General features: G+C 58.1%; 4 protein-coding genes across 4 annotated transcripts; all 4 read left to right on the forward strand.

The window, feature by feature from the left end:
* Positions 1–710: 710 nt before the first annotated feature.
* Positions 711–2,090, forward strand: LMJF_27_0700 (conserved hypothetical protein; the record flags this gene model as incomplete). Its single annotated transcript, XM_003721828.1, has 1 exon — positions 711–2,090. The coding sequence occupies one exon, from the start codon at positions 711–713 to the stop codon at positions 2,088–2,090; it is 1,380 nt and encodes a 459-aa protein (XP_003721876.1).
* Positions 2,091–5,006: 2,916 nt separating this feature from the next.
* On the forward strand, positions 5,007–6,359 carry LMJF_27_0710 (conserved hypothetical protein; the record flags this gene model as incomplete). Its single annotated transcript, XM_003721829.1, has 1 exon — positions 5,007–6,359. The coding sequence occupies one exon, from the start codon at positions 5,007–5,009 to the stop codon at positions 6,357–6,359; it is 1,353 nt and encodes a 450-aa protein (XP_003721877.1).
* A 1,690-nt stretch (positions 6,360–8,049) lies between these two features.
* LMJF_27_0720 (conserved hypothetical protein) lies at positions 8,050–9,285 on the forward strand (the record flags this gene model as incomplete). The annotated part of the gene is made up of 1 exon (XM_003721830.1): positions 8,050–9,285. One exon carries the CDS (start codon positions 8,050–8,052, stop codon positions 9,283–9,285), a length of 1,236 nt encoding a protein of 411 aa, XP_003721878.1.
* A 1,519-nt stretch (positions 9,286–10,804) lies between these two features.
* Positions 10,805–11,794, forward strand: LMJF_27_0730 (putative reductase; the record flags this gene model as incomplete). Its single annotated transcript, XM_003721831.1, has 1 exon — positions 10,805–11,794. One exon carries the CDS (start codon positions 10,805–10,807, stop codon positions 11,792–11,794), a length of 990 nt encoding a protein of 329 aa, XP_003721879.1.
* Positions 11,795–13,523: the final 1,729 nt, after the last annotated feature.

Here is a 13,523-nt window from a genome sequence, read left to right on the forward strand (position 1 = left end):
CATGTGTGTGTGTGTGAGTATTTTGTGTTATGCCCTCTTTCGCTTTTGTAACTATTTGCCATCACTAACATCGTTGTTCCCCACTTCACACTTCTCTCCCTCTCACGCCCTCTTGCACGCGATTTACACAATCGTAGAATTTCCCTTTTTTTTTGCTTTCCCCGCTTCTGCGACCCTGTCCCTTCTGCGGAGCACCTTCGCTCCCTTAAAGTGTCGTAACCCAGAGCGCTGAGCGCTCTGCAGCACCGTCAAGCTCGTTGAGGTGATCGTCTTTCTTTTTTCTCTCGTTTTTTTCAGTAGCTCTTCTCCCTGCACCCTTCGCCTTCTTTGACTGACGCACACGCATAACGCAAGGGGCGTGTCTAGTTGTATCTTGAGTGCACGCTCTACTAGCGCATCTCGTGCACCTGCTTACTCGTCATCGAGTCCCGCATAACTGGACTCCCTGTATCTCACTCTATTTTCCCTTGAGGTGCTTTTCTTTTATGCTGTCAGTGCGCCTCTTGTTTGCGGTTTTTAAGCTAATCTAGCTGGCCTCCTTTTTTCTTCTTGTCTTCGTTCTTTGTGCCGCTCGTGCCCTCGACCATCCACTGCCCCTTTTCTCCTTCCGATTGCGCCCCCCCCCCCGTCCATCTCTCTCTCTCTCTACCTAACCTGCCGGTACCTTTCGGTTTCTCCCATTTGGTATCCGTAGCGGCGAAGCTACCATCATGCAGAACAGCAACAGCAGTTATCCCTCCCAGAAGCCGTACCGCGGCCGAGGCATTACGGATGGCAGCAACATGGGCACGCCGCATTCAACCTACTCGCAGCAGAACCCTCCCACGTCCCCGCTCGTGTTTGCAGCGCCGTGTGGCGGAACGCCCCCGCAGCAGCAGGATCCCCTCTCCACTTCGCTGCACGCTGAGCCGCTGCAGATGAACTATAAAGCGCCGCTGGGGCGTCACAACAGCCGCACCCTCATTGAGGTGGAGGATAGTCCTATCAAAGTAACTTGTCTCACCAAGGGCGGCGCCCGCTCGCCGTACATGGCGCCGATGCCCAGTGACATGGCCCCCGATGCGGACCGCAGCGGCCGGCACAATCCCTACACCTTCAGCTACTCCGGTAGCTCCAGTCCTATGCAGGTGTCCACGCCGACGCATTCGCCACAGTCCAGCGCGTTCGACAGCAGTGCCGCCGCGTCCCACAGGATGCAGGGCAGGGGCCCGTACGGCTGCACGGAGCTGCCGCCGGCGGATGCCCGCCTCGTCCAAGGTCACAACGTGCGCCTCGACACCACATTTGCGCTGCCGCCCGAGGTGGTACATCGCGCCTTAAAAGATCGCTGTCGCTACATCCAGTTCCCTGCCAATCTTCCCGTCTTTCCTAAGGCTGGCACACTCGGCCCCAACGCGAACAACGGCAACAACTCGAGCTCGAATGGTAGCACCGGCAGCGGCGGCTCTGGCGAGAGCAGTCTTCCGATTGCCCTTTTCATTGGCCAAGTGCGATTCGAGACGACAGCCGCGGAGCTTCTGTGGCTTGTGCATCGCACCTGCGGGGCCTGCGCGAGCCACCTCGAGAGCCGTGGTGCGGGGTGCTACCTTCTGTACTGCAAGAGCGAGGCTGACCTGACGCTTGTTCGCAGCCTTCACAAGCGCATTCTCTTCGACATTGGTGGCGTATGGCTCGCCCGTACAGCAGACGAGGTGGACGCAATGTGTGAGTACATCGCGCTTGACGCGCCGCTTCTCTCCAAGAAGGCTCGCCTGCCGCGTGATTCAATGGTGGTGGAGGAGCTGAAGGCGGATGCCATCAACAGCGGAGGTCGTCGCGGGCACGGCGCTGGTGGTGGGCACGGAAAGCGAGCCATGAGCAACCATAGTATCTCTGGAAACCGGCGGGGTGGTGGCTGCGGCGCCAGTGCACAAGGCTCTGGCGTCGACGACATGTCGCAGACGGCGAGCGGTGATGTCCGTCAGCAGCCCATGCAGCAGCAGCAGCAGCAGCGACGGGATCAAGAGAGACTCCCAACATACGAGGAGTCCGCCCCACCGTACCCTGGATACCCACCCCAGTCCTTTGGCGAATACCCTCTCTACAAGTAAGTCGTTCGATGCACGTCCAGGGCAGAAGATCCGCGTCGAGAATCGAGGGCTCACGGGTTCCATCTCGCTTCGCCTGGGCGAACCCTCTCAGCCCATGGCTCGTTCAACTTACGCTCCCTTCTCTGTTGCTACGGTCTGGGAGCGTACAGTCCACTGCCCAAGCTCGCACTGACGCATTCATGGCTGTAAAGCATCTCCTTCGCCTGTGTGTGTGTGTGTGTGTGTGTGTGTATGTGTGTGTCTAGTGTGTGCCGCTTTCTTTTTGTTCCTTTGGTATCTGTCTGTTTTTGTCCTGTCTGGTCTCGCGCCCATACGGATCGAATCTTCGTTGTTTTCTTTTTTTTTTTTCGTGCCCCCCTCCCCCACCCCTGCGATGCGCACTCCGTGCTGGTTGTTCCTCTCTCCTTTGTCTGTTTTTGTTGTTGTTTTGTGGGGGTGCTTTTTTTTTGTTGTTGGTCGCCAATGCCTGTTCCGCCCACGGAGCCACTAGACAAACTTGATCGTCTGTCTGTCCGCCTTCTCTCTCTCTCTCTCTTTCTGCATGTCGTTGCTCGTGCCTTTTTTTGTTCGAATTGTGGTTTTGCACTGTGCACTCTCTGCGCCAGCTTGTTTGCTTCTTGAAAGAGCGAGCGACAGCGCGAAAGGAGAGCCTGACCCGTGTACATGTGGATGTGTGTTTCTACCAGTGTAGGTTGTAGTTGCGGTCAGGCGCATAACAGACGTGCTTCAACTTCCTCAACTGTTCCTTCATCCCAGATCCTTTTGTTCACGGCGTCCGTTTTTTTTTTCACCCTGTTCTTCTTTTCGTCGAGAACAGGAGCTGTAAGGGAACGAGAGAATATGCACGCGCACACACACGCTCGAAGAATGCAAAACTTGCAAAACTGGCGAACAAAAGAATGCTTCCTAGCGCATCGGTGAGCCATCGAAAGCGCTGGAGAGGGGTGAAGGTAGCAAACGAGACAAGCGCAGGGGGCCCAGCCAAAGGTGACGCAGTGGTGGCACGGTGCAAGAGGGGTGTTGGCGCCCTCGCGGCTGTGGCGACTCTTTGACCGTGAAACACGCACAGGCGGCGAGGACGGCAGATGCGAAACCAACAAAAAAAGAACACACACATACACACACAATGCGAGACCGTCGGCAGATGCAGAGGCAGAACGGAAGCTGTTCCGTGATGCGAAGGCTGGTGCCGCATGGTGTGTGTAAATCCGCATGCGGCTGCTCCTCGTGTGTGTGTGTGTGTATGTGTGTGCTCTTCGTGGTCTCGGAAATCCACTGCTGAGATGCGCTTGCGACGCCCTGCTGACATGTGGAACAGGCACAGAAACATGGGCGCCGCCGCACATACATACATACACCCACACCCACACGCAAACCGTAGAGGCGGGTACGGATATCGTTTTGCATGCCGTGGCGACCATTCTCCCCACACACTTTCTTTGTGACCTACTCTTCTTCCTCCTTTGTCATTTTGTTTTTGTTCGCGTTTTGCACGTTGATGGATTTGAAAATGGAGTTCCTGCTCTAGTTGCTCCCCTTATTCGAATTGGGTGAGATTAGACCGTGTGTTTACCCCGAATCGGCGACGATGTGCGAGTGAATGTGTGCTTGTATGTATGTAGGTATATATATATATATATATATACATGCATGCACACCTTTGTGTGTGTATGAGTGTGAGTGCAAGTGCAGACGAGACAGAAAGTGACGCGATGCGCTTGTTCTTGTTGGCTACACCTTTGTGAGCTGTATCCTGCCTTCTCCCTCACTTACGCCTTTTCGTTCAGCTTCGATGGATTTCGTCCCGCCTTGTAGCCCTTCCCCCCCCCCCCCGCCCCGCCCCACCTGTTCTTTCCCTCTCTCGTAGTCCGTCGCGTATTCACTACGGTTAATACACGCGTGCGCGCGTTTTCTCTCCCCCTACCTTTTTTTTTGTTTTTTTTTTTTTGCTTTCTGTTTTTTGCAGTGTTTTGTGCTGCGTCTCTTTTCAGCTGTTCCTCTCGCACACTCCCCTCTCTCTGTGTTTTCCACATACACACACACGCACACACACACGCAGGTACATGTATGCATGTAGCCTCTCTTGATTAAGAACGACGAAAACAAAACGTAGACTAATATGCCACATTGCTGGTTCCGTGTAGACACATAAACAATGAAAAGAGCATGGGGCAGAGCGTTGGCATGGCGATTCGAACGACTTTGGTGCCGTGAGCGCCCTTTAGAGCCGGTGATGGGGGCAAGCGTTTACCGGATGCCGCCGAGGTGAGCGGAAGGGGCGGGCGGAAAACACCGTCTTTCTAGCTCTACCCCCTCGTGTGCGTGTATCGGTGCATGCGCCTGCCGAACGAGAAACACGGGGGGGGTGAGACTCGACCACCGCCCCTCACCCTCCCTCCCTCCCGTTCATTCATGCATCTCCATCCGCTCCCTGGTGCGCTCACGCTGACCGTGACGCGCCCCCGGCCCCGCTCACCGAGTTCGCGCTTTTGCTCGGCGCCGTCTTCTCTTTGTGTGCCTTCACTTTACCAGCGTACACGCAAGAGCGCCAGACGCGCGCGCGTGCACTCATGCTGATATGCCCACGCAGAGAGAACAGAGGGGCATCGCCTGCAGGTCTCCTCCAATGGCCTTTATCTGCGCCCGGGCTCGACCTATGCATGACGCTTGCTTTGCATCCCTTTCGCCGCAGTCCTCGGTCTGCTGGCTGCATCTAGCCTTTACCCCCACCACACACCCCGCTAGCTCTGTCTTCCTCCGTACGTCTCTTTCTCTGGCGTTGCATGTTCGGTGCCTCAACTTGACGACGTGCTCTGGCAAACTCAGCAGGCTCATGCTGCACTTTTTCCGTCCACCCTCATCTTTGTGTGTGTGTGTTCTCTTGTTACCGCAGAAGACCACCGCGCGAATGCGTCCATGAGGCTACGGAGCCCATGCGGCGTAAAAGGGATAGCAGCCGATGCACTCGTCGACCTTGTCCAAAGCTGCTACCCGTCCGCCACTGTCCTGTTCACCTCGGTGGCGAATAATGTTGCCGCTGCAGATAACAGTGAGCTCCGCATCTCCAGTTCGCTCGACGCATGGCAGGCAAAGCTGCACACACGCCGAGCTTGGAGGCAAGGTCTGAGCGTAGACACCCCTGGGTTTCAGCGCATCTTGGCACGCCGCCACATCGTCCCTGCCAGATCGGCAGAGGCTGCAGCCTCATCATGGTGGGCGCTACTGTACGCTGCCGACGCTACAAACCGCCCACGTGTTGCCCTTCCTCGACAGCCATCGCAGTCATTGCCGCCGTCTCATATCGCACACCCTATCCTCTGCTGCCCAGACGCCATCGTGTACATCGGCGGCGTCGAGGTGCGGGATGTGACGCAAGTGGTGGCGCCAACGCTTGTGGATGCGGTGACCAGAGTTGAAGCGCCGCACAGCACCGTCGGCGCGGCGTCCGCCACACACCGCGCAGAGCGACAGGCACCCAGCTACTGCCGGCGACGCGTTGACTGGCCTACCGTATGGGCGGATAAGCGGTGCGCTATGCGCGGGGCCGACTTGCTGGAGCTCTCACTCGCCGTGCCGAGCGACTTAGGCCACCGCCATGCGGATGTTCGTGAACGCGTGTTAGTCTCCATTGCGAATCCTGATGTCACCTTGGCAGATCTGCAGCGTCAGCCACACGCCGGGCGTCGCGGGCCGCTTCGAACGTCCTTTGGGTTTTCGCTTCCCTGCGTTCAAGCCGCCCTACCAGCTGCGGTGATACGTGCCGTTCGTGTGCTGCGCCGGTGGCAGCGAGACGTGGCGCACTGCATTCCGAGCACGAGTGCCTTCTGGGTCTCCTCGATCGGCCATCTGCTGGAGACTAGTGTCGGCGACGCAGCCTCTCCACTGACGCAGTGGGCGGAAGCATGTACGCGGCAGGAACAGGAGTTGGGGATGTCGGAGACGCAGATGCGCCACCTTTTCGCCATCGTACAACCCGACAGCGATCAAACAAGCACCCGAGTACCGCTTCCCGAGGACGCAACGAAGCTGCTCACGTTTCTCCTCACTTCCACTGTCCTACAGCTGGCGTGTACGTCGCCGTTGGAAGCGTGGAACGGCACGAACTACTTCCTCCCAGCAGAACGGTTTGATGGCACCACGGACGCCGAGGTGTTGCTGCGCACCATGCGCAGTGTCGCAGGGACACACCTAACCTTTCCCATCTTCTCTAGCCTCTACGGCTCACCGTGCGGTGCAGAACAGGGTCCTTTGAGCCAGTCCTCCCCATAGCCTTGCCTGCTTCACCGGTGCTGACATTCTTGACTAGAAAAGGCAGAACAGAGAAAGTCGTATGCCCTGTGCGCCTTGTATGTCTTGGCATGTCGCTCGTGTACTCGCTCTCTCCCCCCCTCCCCCTGCCCCGATCACCACCATCAGGGCGTGTTGTCTTCACCGTCGTCCGCACTGGACGTCGCAATTGAAAGGGAACGCGAATGAAGCAATAAGCGTACAACTGCATGGTGTGTGCCTGTATCTGTGCTGGTGCCTTTTACGACTTTTCCTTTCCTTGCTCGCTCTCACGTTGCGGATTCCGACTTCTTTAAACGCAGGAGCGCTGCAGGACACCTACACGGACATGGGTACGCCTTTTTGTTTTCGACCTTCAACGACATGTCGGACAATGCCGCGGTTTGTCGATTCAGCTGTGTGTGCTCGTCAGCTATTCCAACATCGATCTCGGCAGCTCCCTTCCTCACCTTCTTGAGCGCTCGCACGCCTTTCTTTTTCTCTTTTTTGTTGCGCATGCAGCTCTTCACAACATCTGTGACGATGAGGTGACACCCCACAGTGCGTGAGGTCGCAGGCCCCAGTGCTCCCACTTACTCTTTGTGTGCGTATGGGGGGGGGGGGGAGAGTCAAGCACCTACAAAGTGGGTAGGTCGACGCAATGTATTGCTGCTGATGCCGACGGTTATGTCCTGGATTGGCGTTGCGTCAGCGCAACCTGCGACAAGGGGCACAGCTGTGCCGTCTACGTGAGAGGCAGGGTGCCCGCGTGGCTCGAGTGCATCGTACCTGGCTATCGCACGGCCTCATGGTCTAGGAAGGATAAGCAGCCACCCCGAGAGAGATGCGCCACGTGGCCACCGGCATGGTGAGGGAGCGGCTGTGAGGCAACCTACAGAGCGGGTGGGTGGGCAGAGTACGAGTCAGGGGGGCGTGCTCTCAGAGGACTGCGTCAGCGCAGTGCTCTAGCCCGCGTCGACCGCTGCTTCGCATCACGCGATGGACCTGTGACAAACAGGTGTGTGTGTGTGTGTGTGTTGGGGGGGGGGTCCAGTGGAGTGTTGAGCCCATGTTGTATAATTGAGAGTGGTCACGTTGAACAGGAAAGAAAAGCGAGTCTTCCTGATGATTGCGAACCACCTCACCGTGGTATCTCAGGACCCAGCGCCGCACTCTTTGTAGGGAAGCAAAACCGTCTGCAGCCGGTGCTCGGGTATTGGTTGCGGACTCTAGGTGTTGGCGGGGAGGTCTGGGCTGGCGCAGTGCCGAGGAGAGTCGCAGCCATGATGGTCATGCTGCTGCCAGCCCACTACAGAGGACAATGGCGAATCCGCAACAGTACAAAGAAGCCGAAAACAAGCATCACGTGAACGGACGCGTTGAGAAGGCAAGCCTTCGCCGCAGGTTTGGTGCACGGAGCCTTCCCATCACTCACAGCTGCCCGCCTTCTCCACTCGTGTGTATTGCATGAGTCGAGGCTGCACGAACGGCAGCGTGTTCACCCCCTCCCTCTGGCTTTTGCTGGCACTGCGAGACACACGTCCATCACCACAGCTGGAACGAGAGCGGACGCCGGCTAAACATATATAAAGAAGGTTTAAGTCGGCAGCGCACAAGCCCGGCAAAACCCCCTCCGCCACCTACTGTCGCAAGTCCACGCACTCTTTTGTTTCATTTCGATACGGTAGCCAAGATGGAGTACCAGATTATCTCGAGCAAGGGTGACAAGCTCGCGCTTTGCATCGACGACGACATGACGGTTGGGGATGTCAAAGGTGTCGCTGCGGCGATGCTGGATGCCCCCGATGATGTCATCATGACGGTCTCGCTCAACGGCAAGCTCCTTAAAGATGACGTGGAGACCTGGGGAGAGCTGCGCAGGCGCCTCTTCCGAAGCCAGCAGCCGCATCCCATGCAGCGCAAGCTCTTCTGCAACGTGACGGATCGCCCGGTGGTGGAGTCCCAGAGCGCCGAGATGCTGCGCATGCTGTCTTCCAAGGAGGAAAAAAAACTCGAACAGGAGAAGGAGCGCGAGAAGGTGGCCGCGATGGACTCTATGGTAGACACACTCGCCGACAACCCTGCCTTTCTCGAGAGCATGCTGAGTATGAACCCCATGATCAAAAAGATGCAGAAAAAATCGCCCGAGGTGGCGCGTATGTTGAAAGATCCAGACACGCTGCGCATGCTCCTGAAGTCCTCCGTTGACCCGCAGCGGCGGCGGGAGATGGAGCGCAACGCAGAGCTGCAGCTTGCCCACATCGCCGCCTTGCCCGGAGGCCAGCAGATGATCAATCATTACATGGATCAGCTCACCGAGGACGAGGAGGAGACGGACACACAACGGCAACTGCGCATTGGCAGGTCGACAGCCGAGGTGAGCGACGAGCTCGCCCACCCGGACCCAACCAAAGAGGCGAACAACGACCCGTTGCCGAACCCGTGGACAACGCCGGCCGCGACAGAGTCTGGGGCTGCGTCTCAAACTGGTAGTGCATTTCCATTTGGCGACGCCGAGGGTCTCCCTTTTTTCAGCCCCTTCGGCTTTCCTCCCGCTGCTGCTTCCTCTTCGAGGGGCGCTGCTACCGACCCCGTGGCATCCTCGTTTGTGGGCGGCTCTGCGGCCGCGTCGTCGAGCGGCCCGGATCAGGCGGCCATGAACGCAATGATGCAAATGATGATGCAATCCATGATGACGTCACCCTCGGCACCAACAACTGCCGCTACCAATGCGCCGTCGCCTTTGACAGCGGCGGCACCAGTGTCTGCATCCCCCACCGCGGTGTCCGAGGAAGCGATGCAGCGAGGTCTGTCGGCGCTGCGTGAGATGGGGTTTGAGGACGAGGCCCTATGCCGTGAGGCGCTGACGGCCTGCGGTGGCGATGCGGAGGCGGCTGTGGACTATATTGCTGAACATCAAGAGGAGTAGCAGCTTCCTGATTTCCTTTACTTTGTGCTTTTCCGAGGGGGGGGAGAAGTGTGCAGGCAGCGGCTCTCCCGTTTTTCGAAGTTGCTGGAGTTGCTGCGCACAAGGTGGTGCGGCACTGAGCGGCATCAATCCAGGAGCGGCCGCCGCGCTGCACGGTAATGATACTCTCACAGATACAGCAAGAAGAGGCTGCGACCGCCTTGCTTGCAGCTCTCGCGCTGGGTGTGAGGCAGTGAGGCTGATTCCAGACCTATCACGAGGACAAGTGCATGAATTACGGACCTGGCCACCGATTTCCAATGCCACGCGGGCGTCTCGCCAAAACCGCGCTGCACAACGCGACACGCTGACACACGGGTGCTCCTTGGCGGCGGCAGCTCCGCCCCAGAAGAGCGAGGACGCTGAGCCCACGAGACGGCCGGAGACCGTGCTCGCCCAGCTCCGCACGGGCGCCTGTCCGCACTTTGGATTCCGCCAACGGCGGGTGACTGGCAGTGACAGCATGGAGCTCACATGGTGTGCTGCCTGTTACTCGGCTAGAATTGCGGTGCCTGCGCCCCTGCCCGGGGCTCCTGCCCTCGCCCTCGAGCCGGACCGCGGACACGGGTCGCGAGGATCAAGGCATGCAGCCCACCCGAGCCCGTCTGTCGCCGGTCGTGCAGCACGCGTCCGAAGAAGGGACGAAAAAGGACAGTAACGAGCCCGTTCGACGCACAGCCCTTGATTGGACGGCGGGACGCTTCGTCCTACACGACGGAGGTTGAGCCGTAGCGCAGCAGGGGTAGGTGAGCTGCGACTGCACGCGTATGTTACTCGGCTTGCTCGTGGGCGAATCGCCACGCGTTGAGAGTGAGAATTCTATGCCGGTGCTTGTGGCGCTGTCGCGGTTCGTGGCGTGTCGCTAGCTGTTTTTTTTTCCCCCTTTGTATGTTTGTAGATGCCGTGGTGGATTCGTGACCGTGCAGCGGGGAACCCGCAAGGATGATCGAGGCGCTGCTCGCGTAACATCGGATTTGTCGGTGTGGTGTCCGCTCGTGCCGATAATGGGGGGGGGGTCGCGTTGTGTCTGCGTTTTTTGTTTTGTTGTTTTCCCTGTTTGGGTGGACCTGAGGCGTGGCCGTATCAATGTTCCCTCCCGCTAGATGTGCGTCGGCAAAGGGGCGGGCCTTCTACCTAGGCTGCTGTGCGTGTTGGCGTGTCGTCTTGTGCATGCATGTGCTTCATGCGTGCCTCTGTGCTGCAGCGATGGAAATCTCTACCCCTGTGTTCTCGTGGCGGGAATGGGGGTTGGGCGGTGCAGCGGTCGTGTCTTGATGCCGTATAGTCTCCGCTAACGCGTCTTCTACTTGTTTTTTTTTATCTGTTCGCATGTTTCGCTCTCTCTATGTGTGCTGATAATCGACACAGAACATGGCTTACGCGCGTTCTACGGGCACACGAACAAGCGCGCATACATCCGCGGCTGCTGCCCCACGCCATCGTGAAGGACGTGAAGGGCAAAAAAAAAAGTTAGAAAGCGATGCGCTTTGCGGTCTCGTGCGTGGCGGGTGCAGTGGGAGCGTGGGTGTGGCGGCGGCCTTCGGGCCAGGATGCGGAGTGCTACCAGGGCATTCAAAACGCGATCACATTCCGCAATCCACAACGCCAAGGGCGGGTCTTCAGCCAGCGCTATGAACCGTACCAGCTGGGCGAGATCATCCCTATCACCGCTGACGTAGCCCTCTTCCGCTTCCTCTTACATAACAGCGAGGATGAGTTTAACTTGAGGCCCTGCTCGACACTACAGGCATGCTACAAGTACGGTGTGCAGCCGAAGGACCAGTGTCAACGCTTCTACACGCCCGTGACGGCAAATCACACAGCGGGCTATTTTGATCTAATCGTGAAACGCAAGAAGGATGGTCTCATGACAAATCACCTGTTCGGCATGCATGTCGGTGATACATTGCTCTTCCGTAGTGTGGCCTTCAAAATCCAATACCGCCCGAACCGATGGAAACACGTGGGTATGATCGGCGGCGGCACCGGCTTCACTCCATTTCTGCAGATCGTCCGGCACGCCTTGACGGAGCCAGTGGATAGCAAGGAGGTGGACAGAACGAAACTGTCCTTCCTGTTCTGCAACCGCACCGAGCGGCACATCCTCCTCGGTGGCGTCTTCGATGACCTTGCGAGGCGCTTCCCAGATCGCTTCCGCATGTTCTACACGATCGACCTCGCCGTTGACAAGGACAAGTGGTTAGAGCAGGAAAACCACTTTCTGGGATACGTGACAACCGACATGATCCGCCGCAGCATGCCGGCGCCGGAGGAGAAGAACAAGATCATCATGCTATGCGGACCGGACCCGCTGCTGTCGCACGTGGCCGGCACTCCGATGTCAACAATGTCCTCCATGTCGGGTAGCCTGAGCATCCAGCCCATGGCAACCGACATCAACAATCTCGTCAGTCTCGGCGGCCTTTTGAAGGAGCTCGGCTACGATAACACAGACGTGTATCGCTTCTAGAGGGGCGCGCAAGTGGTACCGTCAGGGCGGACGTTACGCGGGTGCAACATGCGTTTGCGCCTCGTCAGGATCTGCGTTCTCGGTTCGCATCCGCATTTGCGTGTGCTCACGGGAAATTCAATGAAAAGTCACGCACTCCTGCATGGGTGCGCATCACACTTCTCAACGTCGTCCCCGATGGGATCGTCGCACAGGCGGGCGGGTAGAGGGAGCCCATATGCCGCCTCTTTCTCCCCGCGAAAACGGTCGCCTATCGCCCATGTCGTTGCACGCTCCTTCTGTTGCTACCGCGTAGACGACGCGAAAGAAACCGAGAGAACGCGACGACTGGCCAGCGTCACGCCATCCGATTAGGTGACTGGGAAGGAGGCGAGCGCGGAGGTGATGCGCAGGGTCGACGCGCACTCTCGCGTGTCACAGTACGCAACTCCTTGAAAGCCCTGTCTTTGCTTGTCGTCCTCATCTTGGCTTCGCTAATACACTGCCACAGCTGCGCAGTGTTACACGAACACGCCTAGGAAGGTGGGGAGAGGTGTCGCACCTCGCCTCTCTACGCTGTCTTCCCCTCTTCTGTAGCCAGCCAGTGAGATCACTATCCCAGTGCGCTGAAAAAAAAAGGTGGACAGGTATGCATAGACGACGTGCCCCCCACATGGTCGAATGGACACCCCAGATTGTGTGCGCCACGTTAGCGTCCCCCTCGCACTCATACCGGACCGGCTCCGATATTGTTCTGATGCGAATATGCTCGCATCGCACCTGCGCATGGGCTGGTCATACTGAATAAAGACGCCTTCATTCTTTTTTGACGCTCGCTGAGTTTGATGTGAGGATTAGATGCCCTTCAATCAATGCGGCATTACAGAGGTGTCATTTGGGGGGCCCCTACAGGGAAGACTCCGACGGGTCGCATTGCTGCACCCCAAGGAAGCCATCATGCGATTCTTGCGAAGTGAAAGAGATCGCCCCGGCGCGTGCATTACGCAGCTCGAAAAGACAAGACGCAGCAGACGCCTGCGAGGGGCGCTTCGAAAAGCTTCCCTACCTGGCGGGTGGAAGAGAAGCCGAGTGAAGAGAGTCGCCACCTTTTCTTGGAACGAGTTGAAGGTGATCGGGGAGTCCCAGTCCCACATCGCCTTCCATGAGCCCCGGACTCGAGCTCCAGCACACCGAAGAAAACGTGAGGATTCTCCTCACCGTCTCCTCGGCGGCGCACAAGACGCTGGCCAGTGACGTCGGGTCCGTTTGGGAATTCCAGTCCGTCTTGGGAGAGGTGAGAGCTGAGAGTGCCATACGTGGCACTGAGTTTACGAACGCCACGGAACCTCTGCCGCCGTGTAAAGCAGGCATGCATTGCTGCGGCTACTGTTGTGGCGGTTGGTCATGCGTGCAACGCAGCCGAAGGTAGTGTTGACGGAGGTTGGGGGTGGGGGGGGGAGGGAAGTGTCGGGCAGCGCATGTAAGGGGTTCGGGGGCACCACCACGTGGCGGCCGATGCACAGTCTGTAGTCCCGCGTAGCCCCATGGTCGCGAGTGTCAGCAATCCTCCGCCGAAGGAGCACGCACAGCAGTGTTGTTCGCTCATGCGATGGAAGCGTCGGTGCAGGCAATGCACACGTGCGCTGGCCACATCGTCAGCATCTTCAGGAGGCTTGGCGACCGTCATCACGGACTCACACTAATGGACACAGCGCTCGGAGCGGATGGCAAACCAGCTCTCCTCTCAAAC

Source organism: Leishmania major, chromosome 27, assembly GCF_000002725.2.
Source record: "Leishmania major strain Friedlin complete genome, chromosome 27".
Lineage (NCBI taxonomy): Eukaryota > Euglenozoa > Kinetoplastea > Trypanosomatida > Trypanosomatidae > Leishmania > Leishmania major.